This window comes from Bidens hawaiensis, unplaced genomic scaffold (genome assembly GCF_021521415.1).
Source record: "Bidens hawaiensis isolate Kalapana, Puna unplaced genomic scaffold, B.hawaiensis_p1.1 tig00010669_1, whole genome shotgun sequence".
Lineage (NCBI taxonomy): Eukaryota > Viridiplantae > Streptophyta > Magnoliopsida > Asterales > Asteraceae > Bidens > Bidens hawaiensis.
Window position 1 is genome coordinate 668,871 of NW_027491817.1, and position 17,658 is coordinate 686,528.

The window sequence follows — 17,658 nt, forward strand, 5'->3', positions numbered from 1 at the left end:
TCAAGCCATTGCCTTTTTCGATCCATACTTCTTGTTTCTTTTTCTATTTAATATTAGCATGGCCCCATATCTTCTCGTCCGCAGAGCCGTTTGCAGTCACGGACTACTCAAACGGACTTGATGGCTACAACGGTGAAGTTTGTGCTTGCCTTGTCCGCTGCCGGGCCACATCATCCAGACCTTGGGATGAGTGGCCCGTTGTGGATGCTCTTAGGATATACCTCTTTCAAGCACATCAGGTGCTTTAAAAATAAGCACATTGTAGAAAGGTCCCTCGTTTAATCTTTTAATCCGGTCCATCCATTAATCTAATCCAATGGTCTGTATCTCTTTTTGGCCTTATCTCTTTTTAGTTTACCCTGACACTCACATGTAGCTGGTAAAAAGGGTTCTGTTAAATATACCAAAAGTATACCAAAGTCATTAATGATGTTTGATTCCAAGAAGCTTTTTTGCTCAATTTCCAAATTTCACAAAATTCAATGACATAACTTTGGTGAACCAATCATGAACACATCTCCCAAAAATTCAACTTTTAATTATTAAGTGTATTATTTATTTTTTTATTAACTAATATATTATTAACTTTTTATTATTAAGTTTTTTATTAACTTTTTATTATTAGGTGCATAATTTATTCTTATTATTATTAACTTATGTACACATGTTTTTATTAACTTTTTATTATTAACTTATATATACATGTTTTTATTAACTTTTTTATTATTAGGTGTATCATTTATTCTTTTTTATTAACTTATATATACACATTTTTTATTAACTTTTTATTATTAAGTGTATTATCTATTCTTTTTATTAACTTTTTATTAATTTTTAGGTGTTCGGGTCCCATGAAGAATTGATGAATTGGGTACAAAACTTGGCACGCTCTCTTGGTGTTGTCGTCGTCACTAAAAGATCGAACAAATATCCTAATGGGTTCGTGTATAAAGTTGTAATCATGTGTGATCGTGGCGGAAAATATAAATTTAAGGATTCAAGTAAAGTTTCTGGCACAAAAAAAAACTGACTGCCCATTCGAATTAGAAGGGAAATATTCAATAGAAGACTAGTAATAATTCATAATTGTATAATAAAATATTTAATATACTATTATTAATACTAGTATTGCAAAAAACTAATTACAATAGTCTTTAAAAAACCTAATTAAAAAATAGATATTAGTAGTTTAAATAATTATTATGTAATGATTAGTAGTTATATTTAAATAAAATAGAATAAAAATGATGATTGATATGATTAGTAGTTGATTGAATGATTAGTAGTTGATTAATAGGGTTGACTTGGTATACCAAATAAAAACTTTTGGTATATTTAAAGCCCCCCGGTAAAAAAAAATATGCCTGAGAATATTACTAAAATGCGTGCATCATCTCCTTCGATGAAACCCGGGTTCGAGTCCAGCTACCCTACCCCTCCAGTTTTGGCCTTTTTTTCCGTTTCCTTTTTAATTTCTTGGTTTTCTTAATTTCAAATTTTCTTATTCCTTTTATACGAAGTTGTGTTATCAAAATTATTGTCACGCATGTTTTCATCTACGGTTTGATTTTTAAAACCAACCCAGCGCGAAACTTGTATTAGCTGCCACTCTTATTTTTTTGCTTAGTAATGTAAATTTATGCGTTTTCGTTTGAAAAATTTTATGCGTAGTGTAACTTTAGTTGTTTTTGTCCGAAAATTTTGAGTTCGGTCACCCCGGTTTATGATTTTTTTTAATAAGTATTGAGTCCGGCCACCTTAGCGTTTTCGTCCAAGCTTCGTCACTAATCCGCCACACGAGCGGATTATATTTTGCTAGTTAAATACACTAAACATGATGACATTATATGCATATTTTAGAATAAATCAGGGACCATATACACACTTATATAGACTTTTGGTCCTTGACGAAACTTTTTTATAGTCAGAAATGAGAAAACACATAACAAGCGCGTGAGTGGTCAATAGACGAGTTAAAATTACATAGTCAAGTCCAAAACAAGGAACAAAAAAAGTAAAAAACATGTTTCACAACATATACCTGTTTACTTCCTTTACTCTTCATGGTAGTTTCAACAACCTTGCAAGAATAAGATTATATATACGTGTTTTTCAGGTACCGGTATTCGTCACCAATACCGCACATGTTTATTCTTAGTTCCTCAATCTCAAATTACTTTACGTATTTCAGCTTCAACTCAGTTAATGGCGATAGTAATTCAGACTGCTTTACTGCTTGAATTCGACAAATACTTGAAGGTAGTTGTTGCCGAATCCATGCAAACTACCCCATCCAATACCCAACTCAAACGCCTCGAAAACACACTAAAAAGTATCGGGCCAGTAGTTTATGAATACCGGAGATTGATCAAGGTGCTGGATCGCCCTAAAAATGATATCATAAGGTTCATCTCTTATCTGAAGATAGCGAAAAGGCTCGTTCGCAAAATAAATACCAAAAATGTCTTCATTCGGCTAAGCTGATTCGGTTGAACAATGAGCTCTTTAAGTTCTTCCAGACAGAACTGGTGAGCGGTATGAAGATTTCGGTTGGCTGCAATTTGGATCTTGAAGAATTTACATTGGATATAACGAGTGGCAGTTACTTGCTACCCGACTATATTAATCGAAAGGACCAACTTAAGGTTTTATGTTTGACATGCCATGATGATTATCCTTACAGGTTACACAATCTTTCATCTATCGCGAGTTTACCCAGCCTAACAACGATCAGATTCGACTACGTATCCATTCCCTCTCTTGAGCCAATATTCGCATTGAGAAATTTACAAGAACTCTCTTTCATTATGTGTGAGATTAGTGATGCATTGATGAGTTATACCACTAAGTCACCTCACACGTTACCGAATCTCACATGTCTCGAATTCAACATGTGCTATGATCAAAAAAACTACCATCGGGACTTTGTAATCTTGTTAATCTCCGGAAGCTTAGTGTCACTAACTGTAATGAGCTTGATGTTCATCCCAAAAGGTTAGGGGATTCGTCAAATCTTGAAAGCTTGAATCTGCATTGCTGCACGAAGCTACAAGGATTGCCTGAATCGATTGGGAGTTTGCATAATCTGAGTTCGATTGATATATTGGATTGTTTGAGTATAAGTGTGCCGCCTGAAGCAATTGGTGAACTGTGTGGGCTGCGAGTGCTCAAGATGAATGGTTGTACCGGGCTGCAAGAGTTGCCTATGTCCATAAGGGAATTGTACGTCACCATTGGAAGAAGTGATATGTGATGAAGAGACGTCGTATATGTGGATGGATTTTGAAACTGATCTTCATAATTTGAAAATTGATGTTGTTGAAGATGATAGGCTAGAAAGCTTTATGAAAATAGTGCAATAAGCTGTATACTTCTAACTGTTTTCCTTCATGTAACATTTAATTGTGCTTATCCATCCAACCTATAGCTTATTTTGATAAGTTTAATCAAAAACAAGTCTATGCTCCATATAGTTCATTCACCACAACAACTAAAAACCCAGTGGCGGACCCAGGATTTTTTGTCAATGGGGTCCCAATTTTTTCGGTTTACAAAATTTTTCGGGTCAGTCGTTATTCGGGTCGGGTCGAGGCGAGGAACATAATAAAACACAGAACTATGGTGTCATTGGAAACGAGTAAGTAGAAAGAATCTAAATTACAAACTAGATGAAACATACACTTTTAATTCATACCCGAAAAACATGAACGTAATCTATATATATGGTCTTACATAATTGACCAAAACATGAAAAAATAACTCTAACACAAATAAATGATTAATTATAATATACATACACAAGGTAAATAATAAAAGAATATGCAAAATCCATGTTAACATTATATATGTTGCATGGTGATAATGACCATATGAGAGAAACTAACAAAAAGCACAAATACCCTAACTGAATAACTAAGACTAGGATATTAAAAAAACAACAAAAGAGGAGTATGATGGGGCTTGAACCTACAACCTCTCACAAGTAAAACAAGGGACTTTCCACTGTACCAGTTTAATGTTAATAGTATGGGTTCCAAGTATTAATTTTTATGGGGTCCTTACAAAATTTAATATACCGTCTCTAAGTAATTTTTAAAAAACATCGGTGTCCCGGGACCCCGATCGGACTTATGTGGGTCCGCCCCTGTAAAAACCCCTACCCGCCTACTGACCTAATGATTTGTGCGTAGATCATAGTGTGTTTATCACGTGTTTCTGATCCAATGCGGATTGTGTAGTTAGTCGTTCTCATATAAAGTATAAGGGATCATATATAGTGTGTAGAAGTGTCATAAATTTAACTTGGTAACCCGTAACCTACACGATTATGTGTTGATCTATGAAAGTATTTGAACCCTTGCAACCCTAAAAGTACTAAATGGTTAGTGACGTATATATAGATCGATCCAGTGTCAAGAACATTAAGAATATTCACATTGTACCATTATTAAAGTTTATCAATCAAGTTTTTGTTAATTCATTTCTATATTTCATCTTATTCCTTATCGAATCAATTGTGGAAGATCATAAATCTTGGCATAAATTGGTATCAGAGCATCAATCTCTTCATCCATAAAAGAAATCAAACAAGAAAAAGGAAATCCAGTGGACGAAACTCAATACAAAAGTATAATCGGTTGTTGCATACAATGCTAGACCTACAGTTTACTTAGTAGATTCATGCATGAACCAATGGCTCATCACTTTATGGCTATAAAGCAAATGATTCACACTACATCAAAAGAAACAAGGAACATGGAATCGTTTACTAGAAACAAGGAAGCTGCAAGATAACACTGATATAGTGACAATAGTTATGGCGTGATAACTGATCAAGGGAAGGGATTTAGGGGACTCCTATTCTACTTAGGAGAAGATGGATATGAGAACTTACCATGGCAGACTAGTTCAAATTTTGTGCGCCCGCCTTATGGAGTGGTGCCAGCGATGGAGTGGAAGGCAACGACCGGGAAAGGGAAGGGGGTATGGTGGCGACAATAATGGTGGCGGTGGTGGTTAAATCTAAATTGTTGTTTTTTAACATGTGTAAAATAGGATTAGTGAAGAAATTTAACTACTATTAGGGGCAAAAACCATCATAATTACAAAATTCATACATTTGGACTACTATGGTAATGAGTTTGCAACTATTAAACGTTAAAAACCAACTCTGCATCTACAAAGCACGACGACCAACCAAGCAACTATCTATCTTTCTATTTAAAAGAAGACTTGGATTTTTAATTTTTTTTTTTACTTGACGTTCGTTTTCGTAGACATCACCTTTTCATTTCCAAACATATCGTTACACGTATTTTTTATCTACGTTTTGATTTTCAAAACAACCCGCAGAATATACTTTGCTTTTTGGTACACAAAACATGATGACATTTTATGCATAATTAAGAGTAATTCAAGGACCACATATGCAATTCTATAAACTTTTGTTCTTATAATGAGAAAAGTACAACTGAGCGCGTAAGTGGTCAAATACAATACGCCAAAACAAGGAACAAAAAAGCAACGGGTTCAACAATACAAAAACCTTCATGATTCGTGTTCTCTTCCTTTGCTCTTCATGGTACTTTCAACACACTTGTAAAAATAATATACTTTTCTCTCAAGTCTTAACACGTACTGCATGATTATATATACGTGTTATTTAGGTACCGATATTCATCACCAATACTGTGTTTATTAATCTTAGTTCGTTTCATTTCTTCAATCTCAAATTTCTTTACAAAAATTCATATTATGGCGATAGCAATTCAGGCTGCTTTACTGCTTGAATTCGATAAATTCTTGAAGGTAGTTGTAGCGGAATCCATGCAAACTACCCAATCCAATACATGTACCCAACTCAAACGTCTCGAAAATACCCTAAAAATTATTGGCCCGGTCGTTTATGAATACAGGAGGTTGATCAAGGTATTATCATGCAATATTCTATATTTGTATTATATTATTTGTCCATACTTAGTTATATGTATCTCGTACAAGTATAATACAATTTTAGAATATTGATTGATAATATATTCTCTTGCTAATACAAGGTGCTGGATCGTCCTCAAAACGATACCATAAGGTTCATCTCTTATCTGAAGATAGCGAAAAGGCTCGTTCTCAAAAGCTCCAACGCCACCTTTCGGAATAAGTACCAAAAATGTCTTCATTCAGCTATGCTGACTCGGTTAAACAACGAGCTTGTGAAGTTCTTCCAAACAGAATTTGCAAGCAGCATGAAGAATTCGGCTGGGAATGAAAATGTGGATCAACTGCTTCCAGCTTTCATTACTCATGTGAGTGTATGCAATTTGGATCTTGAAGAATTGACATTGGATATAATGAGTGATAATTACTCGCTACCCGACTATATTAACCGAATGGGCCAACTTAAGGCCTTATGTTTGACATGCCATGATGATTATCCTTACAAGTTACATGATCTTTCATCCATCGCGTGTTTACCCAGCCTAACAACGATCAGATTCGACCATGTGTCCATTCCCTCTTTTCAGCCAATATTCGCGTTGAAAAATCTAAAAAAACTTTCCTTTATTATGTGCGAGATTAGTGATGCATTGATGAGTTATACCACTAAGTCACCTCACACGTTACCAAATCTCACATGTCTCGAATTCAACATGTGCTATGATCTGAAACAACTACCATCGGGACTTTGTAATCTTGTCAATCTCCGGAAGCTAAGTGTCACTAACTGTAATGAGCTTGATGTTCTTCCAAAACAGTTAGGGGATTTGTCAAATCTTGAAAGTTTGAATCTGCATTGCTGCACGAAGCTACAAGAATTGCCTGAATCGATTGGGAGTTTGTGTAATCTGAGTTCGATTGATATATCGGATTGTTTGAGTATAAGTGTACTGCCTAAAGAAATTGGTGAACTGTGTGGCTTGCGAGTGCTTAAGATGAACGGTTGTACCGGGCTGCAGGAATTGCCAGTGTCAATGGGCAAATTGGCACAGTTGCAAGAAGTGATATGTGATGAAGAGACATCATACTTGTGGATGGATTTTGAAACTGATATTCATAATTGGAAGATTAATGTTGTTGAAGATGATAGGCTACAAAGCTTTATGAAAATCGTGAACTAAGTTTTATCAGCAACTCCCTCACATCAAAGATATATGATTTATTTCCATGTATAATGTTTATTGTAATTGTCATTATCATAATTAAAACCTATGATTTCATTTGTTTTTTAATTATCTTGATTGTATTTGAATAAATATTTCTATAAATAATACTCAATGTTATAAGGTTTCGTTGTTGCATATTATCTAACAATAGATTATCTAATATGTATGTTTTTGTTGTTTTTACATCGAATATGAAGAAAAGTATACTATGTAGTAACCTTTGTTATACTGATTGAATTATTCTCGTTATATTCAGAGCTATAAAAGTTGTTTATCCAACCTATTACTTAATTTGATTTGTTTCTCCATATGGTTATCCATTACTTCTTTACTGGTTACTCATCTCGGGTAGGGTGATAATTATGTTTGGTTGGTGGGTTTCGATTTGTCAATCCTCCTCATGAACCCAAACACAACTCATATACTTATTCATGTTACAATCTCATCAACCTGAAAATGAACATACTTAAAATCGTGTAACCCTTTAAACTGAACGGGATAAACGAATCAACGGGTCTAAATGTGTTGTAATCAAGTTATGAACGGGTCGGCCTTATAAAAATTATATAACTTTTATTCTAATTTTAATGGGTCAACTTGTTCAATTAAAAGGACTAAGTTTGTTAACCAAACATGGCTTGTGCAATTATAATACAGGGACTATAAAGTCAAACCCCAGTTCTATGGGCCTAACTAATGGGCTTGTATGAGTCCGCTTGACAAAAAGGCCTTAAACTAATGTGTAAGTCCTTAGGCGTGAAACAAAGAAGAAATTACGAAAAAAAATGTCTGTTTCCTTTTCTTTATTCCCTTAGGTGGAACTCGGAAAAACAGTGTTACCGTTAAAGACCGACTTGATTATGTTAAAATTTGATAATATCTTAACTAGTTTAAAACCTGCATGCGTTGCGACGTGTTAAACTACGAAAAAAGTTAACTTCGTCGAAACTTTATAACATAGAATCAAAACCCTATGCACAAGCCCGCATCTCGCATTGTGGCGAGGGTGTTGAACCATTTAAAAATTGGAGCCGGAGATGTGTAAAACTTAAACAACATCTAAATAGGTGCTTAGATGACTTGTGCATTGTCATGCGAAACTTTGTTTATTGCAACATATTCGAATTTTATGAAAAATCGTATTTTGAAAGTATACACAAAAACTAAAATAAAAATGAAAAACTTATTAGTGACACACTTGTCAATTTGTGGTTGGCCAACAAAGAATAAAAACATTTCAAAAAGTCTAATGTAACATTTAAAACCAATGCATAAATTAGTTGACCGTGTGCTTATCATGTTTTCTACCAAGTAATACTAATTGTTAACTCCCTAATTGTATTATAACTAAATAAATTCTTCACCAAAACAGAATCAATAATGATTGACATAAAAATCACATAGAACTATGTTGAGAGAATTGAGGCCGACCTTGTTCTCATTGACAGCAAAAAGAATAACTTCCATAGCGTATTTAACGAACAAATCATAAACTATTTGAAAAAAATATATACAAACTTATAGGTTGTATCCTTAGCATTCGGTCGCTATCATACGAAACCACTACAACTCACAACTTGCCTTCTAACCTTATCACCCAAAAGATTCTTAGAACGAAACCAAACAAAATCAATACAAGGATCACATATTTGCGACTTTGTTTGCATTCAAAATGAGCTAAACCACTACAACTCACAACTTGCCTTCTAACCTTATCACCCAAAAGATTCTTAGAACGAAACCAAACAAAATCAATACTTACAAGGATCACATATTTGCGACTTTGTTTGCATTCAAAATGAGCTAAACCACTACAACTCACAACTTGCCTTCTAACCTTATCACCCAAAAGATTCTTAGAACGAAACCAAACAAAATCAATACTTACAAGGATCACATATTTGCGACTTTGTTTGCATTCAAAATGAGCGTAAAAGACGAAACCAAGTTCAACTTTCATTAAAGCATATTCAAATGTTATTATCACATAGTAGTTATCAATTTGGTTGTCTTATAGCTTGGAAACAGTCAAAACAGATATAGATAGAAAAAGATATCTTTTACCATATAATCAATGACTTATCAAAATAATACCAACAAGCCGCTTAAAAAATCCTCGTTTCCATAAATAGTCGAGAAAATATTAATACAAGGTAATTAAATAATAATTTATTTATGTTAAGGTCTTAAATTTTTATTATTACTTTTAACGGTTAAATTGTTTCACTCTATATAAATAAAACCTTTGACCACCGTAACCTTCGATCTTGCCATCCATCAAAGTAAAAATGACTATTAAGGTCTTAAATAAGACTTTTTTCGTCAAATGGTGATGGTTTAGTCTCGACACTAAATTAAATCTCATTCATTTGTTTTCATGCGTTTGGGGGTGCACAAATCAGGTTTTTTAAACCACCGATTCGGAGTCGGATAAAAAAATGGGTTTCGGGGATGGTCGGGTTTTTGACCAGTTTGGCCGGGCTTTATCGGTTTTTGACCTGGTCGGGTCCGTTTTTTGACCGGGTAGAGGTGGAAGTGGTTCCGGTTCGGTTTCAGATATATTTTCTCAGAGATCTATCCTCAGAGAATCAGAACCTGATTTGTGCCCACAGGTTGGGCAGGACGGATACACCAGATCGGATCCAAGACCATGTTTGATTTAGGAAGGGTACACAGGTCGGATACGGAACCTTATTTTATGGACGAGTCTACTTTTGTTACCTTTTGCAAAAGTAATACTTTTAAAAAAACACACAAAAGGCGCTACATCAACCCAACTCAAGCAGCCTATTTTTAGAAAAAAGTTAAATATAGCATGTCAAACAACAATATTAAAACTTACAACTAATGAAAGCATGTGAAGCAAACATAAACACAACCAGCCGAAATCAACCCTCCATATTGTTATTCAAAATAGACATCAACAATAATCCCCACAGGGAATAACTCAAATCCAATCAAGTAGTTGACATTTGCATTTTGTACCCAAAATGCTTTGCTCAACAACATATGAAACATCAAATATAAAAATAAACAAGGAAACATAATAGGATACACCTAACTTTTAACAAAGTACAATATAGAAGAAGGGTTGTTTCCAAATTCCAGTTTTTTTTAATCTCCCTCCAAATCAGGCTTCATAATTTCATGATTCAAATCTTAATTAAATCAAGATTTGTTCCACAAGATGGTGGTCTCGGCAATCATCGATGTCACAACATACGGATCCATGTTAGACGCTGGCCTTCGGTCCTCAAAATACCCTTTCCCCTCTTTCTCAGTGTCCCTCCCGACACGAATAGATGCCCCACGGTTTGCAACACCCTACACAAAGATAAAACATTTTTATAACACAAAATGTGTATAATTTGATATATTAAATTTTGTGACATGATTTATGTACCCATAAGAAGGTGTTGATGTCGGCTGTCTCATGGCGACCAGTGAGACGACGCTCATTGCCTTCACCGTAAGCAGCAATGTGTTCCTTGTGCCTCTGACCCAACTTCTCGATAGCTTTCTTGATCACCTCGTATCCACCCTCTTCCCTCATTGTTTTTGTGCTAAAATATCGCGATTATAAATATATAATTAGAATAAAGTCATAAAACATAAAAGCATGATTTTAATTACAACTAAAGAGTTTGATCTATTATACAATACCTGTAATTTGTGTGCGCACCCGCCCCGTTCCAGTCACCCTGTTCACAACCAAATCTTTAATACCCGATTCTCATATTCCATCATAAACAACACAATCAAGACTCGATAATTAATAAAAACTAACCGGAATTGGCTTGGGGTCGAATGAAACAACAACTCCAGCAATCTCGGTAATCCTCTGCAGAAAAAAAAAACAAATCCAATGTTAAAATTTCAAGATTGCAATAATAATCAACGAAAACGGAAACAAAACATTAATTCAATATACCTCAAGAATGTAACGAGCGACCCACAATTCATCGCCCGCAGAGATACCGACAGAAGGTCCAACTTGAAACTCCCACTATGCAAGAACATATAAAAAATGTAGTTTTAATTTTAATAATGATTTAAAAATGGAAAATTGAGAGACGCATTCGGGTCAAAATGTTTAATTTTGTACCTGTCCGGGCATAACCTCGCCATTGATACCACTAATGTTGATACCAGCATACAGGCAAGCCTTGTAGTGAGAATCAACAATATCACGTCCGAAAGCCTTATCAGCACCAATACCGCAGTAATACGGGCCCTAAATGGTATTTAATCACGGGCATTAAGTTAAAGTAACTAAATATTAATCAGTTCACGTGTTTTGTTTAGCTAGATTGATTACCTGTGGACCAGGGAAACCACCTTGGGGCCAACCTAATGGCCAGTTGATATCTTTCTGTAACAAGGTGTATTCTTGCTCAATTCCGTACCTATAGTGAAGCATTTAATTTCAATTCATATAAATTTTTTAAACAAATCATTAAAACCGATTAACCGAAACAACAACGGGATTTTTAGAAGAATACCATGGAACCTCCTTCTCGACTTCCGGGCTGCTGAAGATCTTAGCAGCAGCACATCTCTTGTTAGTCGGGATCGGCTCGCCAGCTGGAGTATAGGCATCACACATCACCTAAAATACCAAAGATTAAAGTTGTCATATTTAAACAAAGCATAGTAGATATAAAGGGTGTTACTTATCATTTTCTTTAAAGGTTAGGTCCCGTATTTTTCACATGTCATACGGATCGTATAGCCTTGTAGGGTGAAACCTATCGTCGGGAACCATAGGTTTGCAATCGGGTTTTAACCTTATGTATTGAAACTGGTTCCGATCCGGTCAAACCCAACCCAAACCAGTCAAAACACAGTTTCAGACCGATCAAACATTGTCCCAATCCACCATGAACCGGTGCCACCCAGTAACCAGCTTTGACTTTTATTGACCCGAACCACTTTGGAAAAAAAAAGGGAACATTTACACCTCTAGTGGTGTGCTGATATTAATAAAAAAAAATCCCAAAAATATAATTTGAAAATGTACCAGAATATGGTTGCCTCTTCTGAACGGATCCTTAAAGATAGCTTGAGGGCTGTTACAAAATTCAATAACACAAATTTAAGTCAAAACATTCATAAAAGGAAAAAAAATCAAAATTTTTATAAATTATAAAACTTTTGCTAAGAAAAATGACCCTTACTATAAGATGACTTCACTGTCTTCACCAGGTGCTTGCCCTGTTGAAGATCCATCGTAGTTCCACTTCGGTAGCTTCTTGGGATCATCAACCGGTCCAGAAAGTGTCTAAACGTGACAAAATAAAATAAAATAAAAAACGTTTATCAAATTTAATCAAACTTATGCAACTAATAATAATAAAGGAGAATTAACAAAATCTACTTACTCTTGCTTTGCTTCTAAGATCCATACCCGATCCACCGATCCTGTTTCAATATTAACCATTTTTATTTAGATTAATATATATATATGTAGCAAAACACAGTTCCTTAAAACGACCAAAAAGCCGAAGTTTTAATGTTTATGGAATAAAGAACAGTGTTTTTTCATCAAAGGTTGTTTTTTTAAGGATTGGAATCAAACCCATGTCAAATATTCAAGAAATAAGGTACAGAAGACATACCATATGTATTCAGCGATGATTTTGTTGGTGGAATCAGTGAGGTCAAGGTTGATGAGATCCGAAAGGAGGGCCATGAGATCACAAGGCAAGATTCTCTTCTCGGGTGTTTGATTTTGAGATTGATGGGTTGTATTTGAGAGGTGGAGTAATGCGTTTTTATAGCAGAGGTGGTTGTTGATACTCTCTCTGATTAATATTATTTAATAATACTCATAACACAAGAAATTGTAAAAGATTCTTTTCATAAATGTGTTTATTCATTATTTAATGTTTCAAATGAAACTCGACCAATAAAACAGAACTGAAACGTAAATTGATATCAATCTTACTGTTTACTTAGCTGTAGCTAAGAGTTAAAATTGTTCAAAAAGTTTGCACATCATTATTACTTTTATTATATTTTTTATTTTTTTATTTGTATTAATAAGTTATATTTTATTTGTGATTTAATTCTGAATTAATAAAGTTTTTTTTCCAAATATAAACGCTTTCAAAAAGAAAAAAAGAATATATAAATCATAAATTTTAGGAAAAAAAGAAACAATACATAAAGAAATATAATATAAGAGCTAGTAAAAGTATAATAAGCTATTATTTTTTATTTGTAATGTAAATCTAAATTAATATTTTTTTTTACCAAAAATAAACGCACTTAATTTTCAAAAAAAAAAAAGAATATATAAATAATAAAACTTAGGCAAAAAAGGTTTTATCTCACCGCACTATCGTGCCATCAGGCGAGTGTTTATTGGCGGTGGCATTAGGAAATGGTTTTTCCCGGATCAAAAGACGAGTATATCTTGATGTGGTAAATCTAACCAATGAAATATTCATTGACCGTTTAAAAAAAACAATAAATAAGGAATATAATAATATAAGAGCTAGTAAAAGAAACATAACTAAAAAATGAATAATGAAACTTGAAAAAAATTAGTATAAAACCCCGTTTGCTTTACCTAACGTTGTTAAATCAATCTAAAAAAAATAGGGCCAAGATATATAATGAAACCACGTCCATATATCATGTCGATCGTCGTTGTTTGGCCGTTAAAAGTTATCTTATCATTATTTGTTAATAGTAAAAGTGATAATGACGTAAATTATCAACATTGAATCCAATAGGTCGTTCAAAATGAGACCACTCAAGTCTCAAGGTGCAATTCTATTCAAGATATTATTACTAGGTAGGCCCTTTGATGGATCATCGTTCCCCACTTTTCCTAATTTCTGGCAATTCCTTCAATTTGGTAACTTCATGATAGCTGGAGGTCCACACACTCCCAACTTCATGATAACTTCATGATAACTTCATGGGAGTCCCAAGTCCCACACAAGTACCCACCGACTATTACCTAAATTAAACATGTTAGATTGTGTGTTGTGGTTGAAGTCCAGCCCTGATTTATCTTATTATATTGCATCATATGGCGGTGACTGAACGATGACCGGACACTAAATAAAGCCCATGCTGAATCACTTAACCCTGTTGTGGCGGGTGAGCCAATAACGCCCATTACCCCGTTCCCACAATTGCCCATTGACGCCCCTGAATCAGTTGAAGTCTCATCGATACGCCCCCAATAACCTGACGTTGTGGTGTACAGGTATGCGTGAGTGACGTGGTAGTTAACATAGGGCTAGCGCCCTCAATAACTTAATTACCATACCACATAGTCTTATAATAAGAATAGTTACTTTTTTTTAAAAAAATCATTATTACTTATAAAAACTTTTTTTTGTGAATAAGCAATACTTTTCAAAAATGATAAACTATCAATTGTTTAGTTAATTAATTATTAATAATAATTTATTAATTTAGTTATTTTATTAATGTTAATCAGTGTGCTTATAATCTTATATGTAAGTTTAGTTTTTTTTAAATGAACATACTATTTTATTCTTAAAGTTTATTATTAAATATATAACACTACATTTGTTCGATATGTGTATTACACGAGGTTCCAACCTAGTAATTAATTCATATGATACAAGAGTGCTCGTATCAATTTAATTTAGACGTTTCAAAACACATCAACGATCTCTTAACATTTTAGAAAAAGAACTATATAAAACCACCTCCACTATTGTTGAATACATCAAAAAGGTATATATGGAACCCAGTTTTTTTTTCAGCGGTTTTATCTATGATTTGTTGGAAAAAAAAACCCAATAGCAATAATACACAATTAAGATAATCATATATATAAGACGGTTATGTAATTAAACATTTGACTATCTTTTACCTCTCTCGTTATAATTGTTACAAATTTTGTATAAATATACTATACAATTCTTACATTAACTACTTAAAATTGTTCAATAGTGACATTCACGAAGTAGTATTTATATAGGCCGAATAAATGATAATAGATGTAGAAGGCTCAATTTATTTTCCTTAATTTTGATTAATACTATTTGGAATTTAGTTATTGTAAATCCTTGAAATTATCTTTACGTGTGGTTTCTATTCTCCGCATTAGTTATGGCATAAATATTTTTTTTTTTAAATTAAGTTTTGCAATGTCTGGCATAGACTCTCTTGTATGATTTTGCACGTCAAGATTCCCAAAAACTAATTTATTGCAACGTTCAATGTTTACGAAAAACTAACTAGGGAGATTATTTTAATAAACATTGATCAAACAATTAAATTAACTGTTATTATATGTTTTTGTATAAAAAAGGACATCTGTTGACATACAAATTATTCCCTATTGGAATATAATTTGTTTTTTAATAAATGAAAAGGTCATTTGAGTGTGGATAAAAGGCATTGTTATATACTTATTATTATGAAAGGTTAACTATATATAATATATTTATGTACTTATTAAGTAAAACATCATACTTGGACGGCTACGATTCAATCTGTCCGAAACTTATTATATAATTTCTATTTTTAAATTCATTTTTAAAGTCAACTGCAATATCAGCTCATGTGGTAAGATCCATGCATGCGAATAATAAGAGATTATTTGTGAAAGATATACTATGATAAATATTGTGCTTATATATATTAAAGCGTGCATATTTTATAGCTTAAGGAACCTCAAAAGTTATTAACTGTTTGTATACATTAAAAAAATTAGTATTTTAATATACAAATCTGCTATGCCAATTTAATATTTTTCTAATATGTTTGGTATATGGTAATGTAATGAATTAGACGAGGAAAATAGGTGGTGGTTGTGGTGTCGAGAAAAAAAATATTGAAGAGGGAATGGGATACAAAATAAAAATAATAAAATACGCGGGGGGTGCGAAGGATTGGTTTTGATGTGTGTAGACTTTAGAGTAAACGAGATTCCTTACATAATAGATGATTTTTTTTCATATACCAACCCAACAACGTCTTTTTTCATTATCTCACAATGGTCCATACTCCATACATTTTTGCATAGCAAGAACTACCTTAAAGTGTCTTAATTTAAGTCGTTTGTGGGTGTAGCAAAAGCGAGTTTCCATAGGGCACTTCACTGCTTATGGACCTAAAACTAGGTGTTATATATTAAGGCTTTGGGAGAAACTAAGTGGAAATTCGGATCAACTGATGTTAAAGAATCAACAGTTGAGTTGTAGTTAGTGTCGAAGCATGAAATGAATCTGACCTGATCCATGACGATGTTTCCACGGATTTCGAGATGAACGAACCACGCCTGTATCTTCTTCTCCGGTTGCTTGAGATCTGCAATGGCTTTTTGGGGGTGTGGAGGTGACTGCTAAGAAATCTCAATGATCTCTTGTTTACAGACACAAAAATATATGATGGCAGCTCTTACTGAGCATCCCCCCTTAATAAGGAGGTGAAGACCTCCTTATATAGAGAGCCTCATGGCCACCATCATGGTACCCTAATGGGCCTAGCCCAGTTAGGGTTACCTCCACAAAACCCCCTCAGCCCAATAACATTGTATTAGTCCGTATGATAAAATAAGCCAAACATAATAAATTTAGGGTCGTAAAACCGGGTTTAGTACCATACCCCTACAAGCCCCCCAAGTCCAGTGTTGCTCCTAGGCGTGCAAGCGTTTAGGTGGAGCGCTGGACTTTATAAGGTGTGTTAGGACGTGAGGCGGTTTTTTCCCTTTTCTTCGGCCTTGTCTTTATTGTCTTTGAGTTTTGGGAGGTTTTCTCCATGATGGTGACATGTTGTGGTCCTTATGATAATGATGGTGCACTAGCTTGAATAAGATATAGCACGCATCATAACAATAGTGGCGCGGGGCCTGATAAAAGATAGAGTGCGCGTCTCGATAATAATGTAATGTAACTTGCGCGCGAGGCAGCTTACAAGTTATAAAAATAATTAAGCTTGCGCGTGAGGCGACTTACGAGCTATAAAATAATAAAGCTTGCGCGCGAGGCGACTTACGAGCTATAAGAATAATTAAGCTGGCGCGTGAGGCGACTTACGAGCTATAAAATAATAAAGCTTGCGCGCGAGGCGACTTACGAGCTATAAGAATAATTAAGCTTGCGCGTGAGGCGACTTACGAGCTATAAAATAATAAAGCTTACGCGCGAGGCGACTTACGAGCTATAAGAATAATTAAGCTGGCGCGTGAGGCGACTTACGAGCTATAAAATAATAAAGCTTGCGCGCGAGGCGACTTACGAGCTATAAGAATAATTAAGCTGGCGCGTGAGGCGACTTACGAGCTATAAGAATAATTAAGCTTGCGCGCGAGGCGACTTACGAGCTATAAGAATAATTAAGCTGGCGCGTGAGGCGACTTACGAGCTATAAAATAATAAAGCTTGCGCGCGAGGCGACTTACGAGCTATAAGAATAATTAAGCTGGCGCGTGAGGCGACTTACGAGCTATAAAATAATAAAGCTTGCGCGCGAGGCGACTTACGAGCTATAAGAATAATTAAGCTGG

General features: G+C 34.4%; 2 protein-coding genes across 3 annotated transcripts; one reads left to right on the top strand and one right to left on the bottom strand.

The window, feature by feature from the left end:
• Positions 1 to 2,140: 2,140 nt before the first annotated feature.
• LOC143535864 (uncharacterized) lies at positions 2,141 to 7,141 on the top strand. Of its 2 annotated transcripts, none has more exons than XM_077030001.1 (2): positions 2,141 to 2,373; positions 6,054 to 7,141. In XM_077030001.1, exons 1-2 carry the CDS (start codon positions 2,206 to 2,208, stop codon positions 7,110 to 7,112), a joined length of 1,227 nt encoding a protein of 408 aa, XP_076886116.1. In that variant the 5' UTR covers positions 2,141 to 2,205; the 3' UTR covers positions 7,113 to 7,141. The 2 variants fall into 2 exon arrangements, with proteins under 2 accessions (XP_076886116.1, XP_076886115.1); XM_077030000.1 differs by lacking the exon at positions 2,141 to 2,373 and adding an exon at positions 5,727 to 5,928.
• Positions 7,142 to 10,025: 2,884 nt separating this feature from the next.
• On the bottom strand, positions 10,026 to 12,946 carry LOC143535878 (glutamine synthetase-like). Its single transcript, XM_077030011.1, has 12 exons — positions 12,776 to 12,946; positions 12,539 to 12,578; positions 12,335 to 12,438; positions 12,178 to 12,226; positions 11,660 to 11,766; positions 11,476 to 11,563; positions 11,263 to 11,391; positions 11,089 to 11,163; positions 10,945 to 10,998; positions 10,821 to 10,858; positions 10,561 to 10,720; positions 10,026 to 10,481 (listed from the first exon to the last, which is right to left on the bottom strand). Exons 1-12 carry the CDS (start codon positions 12,847 to 12,849, stop codon positions 10,326 to 10,328), a joined length of 1,074 nt encoding a protein of 357 aa, XP_076886126.1. The 5' UTR covers positions 12,850 to 12,946; the 3' UTR covers positions 10,026 to 10,325.
• Between the last annotated feature and the right edge of the window lie 4,712 nt (positions 12,947 to 17,658).

What these genes read in the sequence shown, in the direction of transcription:
- LOC143535864 (XM_077030000.1), top strand. Translation starts at nt 5,755, where the DNA reads ATGGCGATAGCAATTCAGGCTGCTTTACTGCTTGAATTCGATAAATTC. An exon ending in AATACAGGAGGTTGATCAAG is followed by an intron (nt 5,929 to 6,053) that starts GTATTATCATGC and finishes TGCTAATACAAG; the next exon opens with GTGCTGGATCGTCCTCAAAA.
- LOC143535878 (XM_077030011.1), bottom strand. Translation starts at nt 12,849, where the DNA reads ATGGCCCTCCTTTCGGATCTCATCAACCTTGACCTCACTGATTCCACC. An exon ending in GGTGCGCACACAAATTACAG is followed by an intron (nt 10,721 to 10,820) that starts GTATTGTATAAT and finishes GCGATATTTTAG; the next exon opens with CACAAAAACAATGAGGGAAG. An exon ending in ACATCAACACCTTCTTATGG is followed by an intron (nt 10,482 to 10,560) that starts GTACATAAATCA and finishes ATCTTTGTGTAG; the next exon opens with GGTGTTGCAAACCGTGGGGC.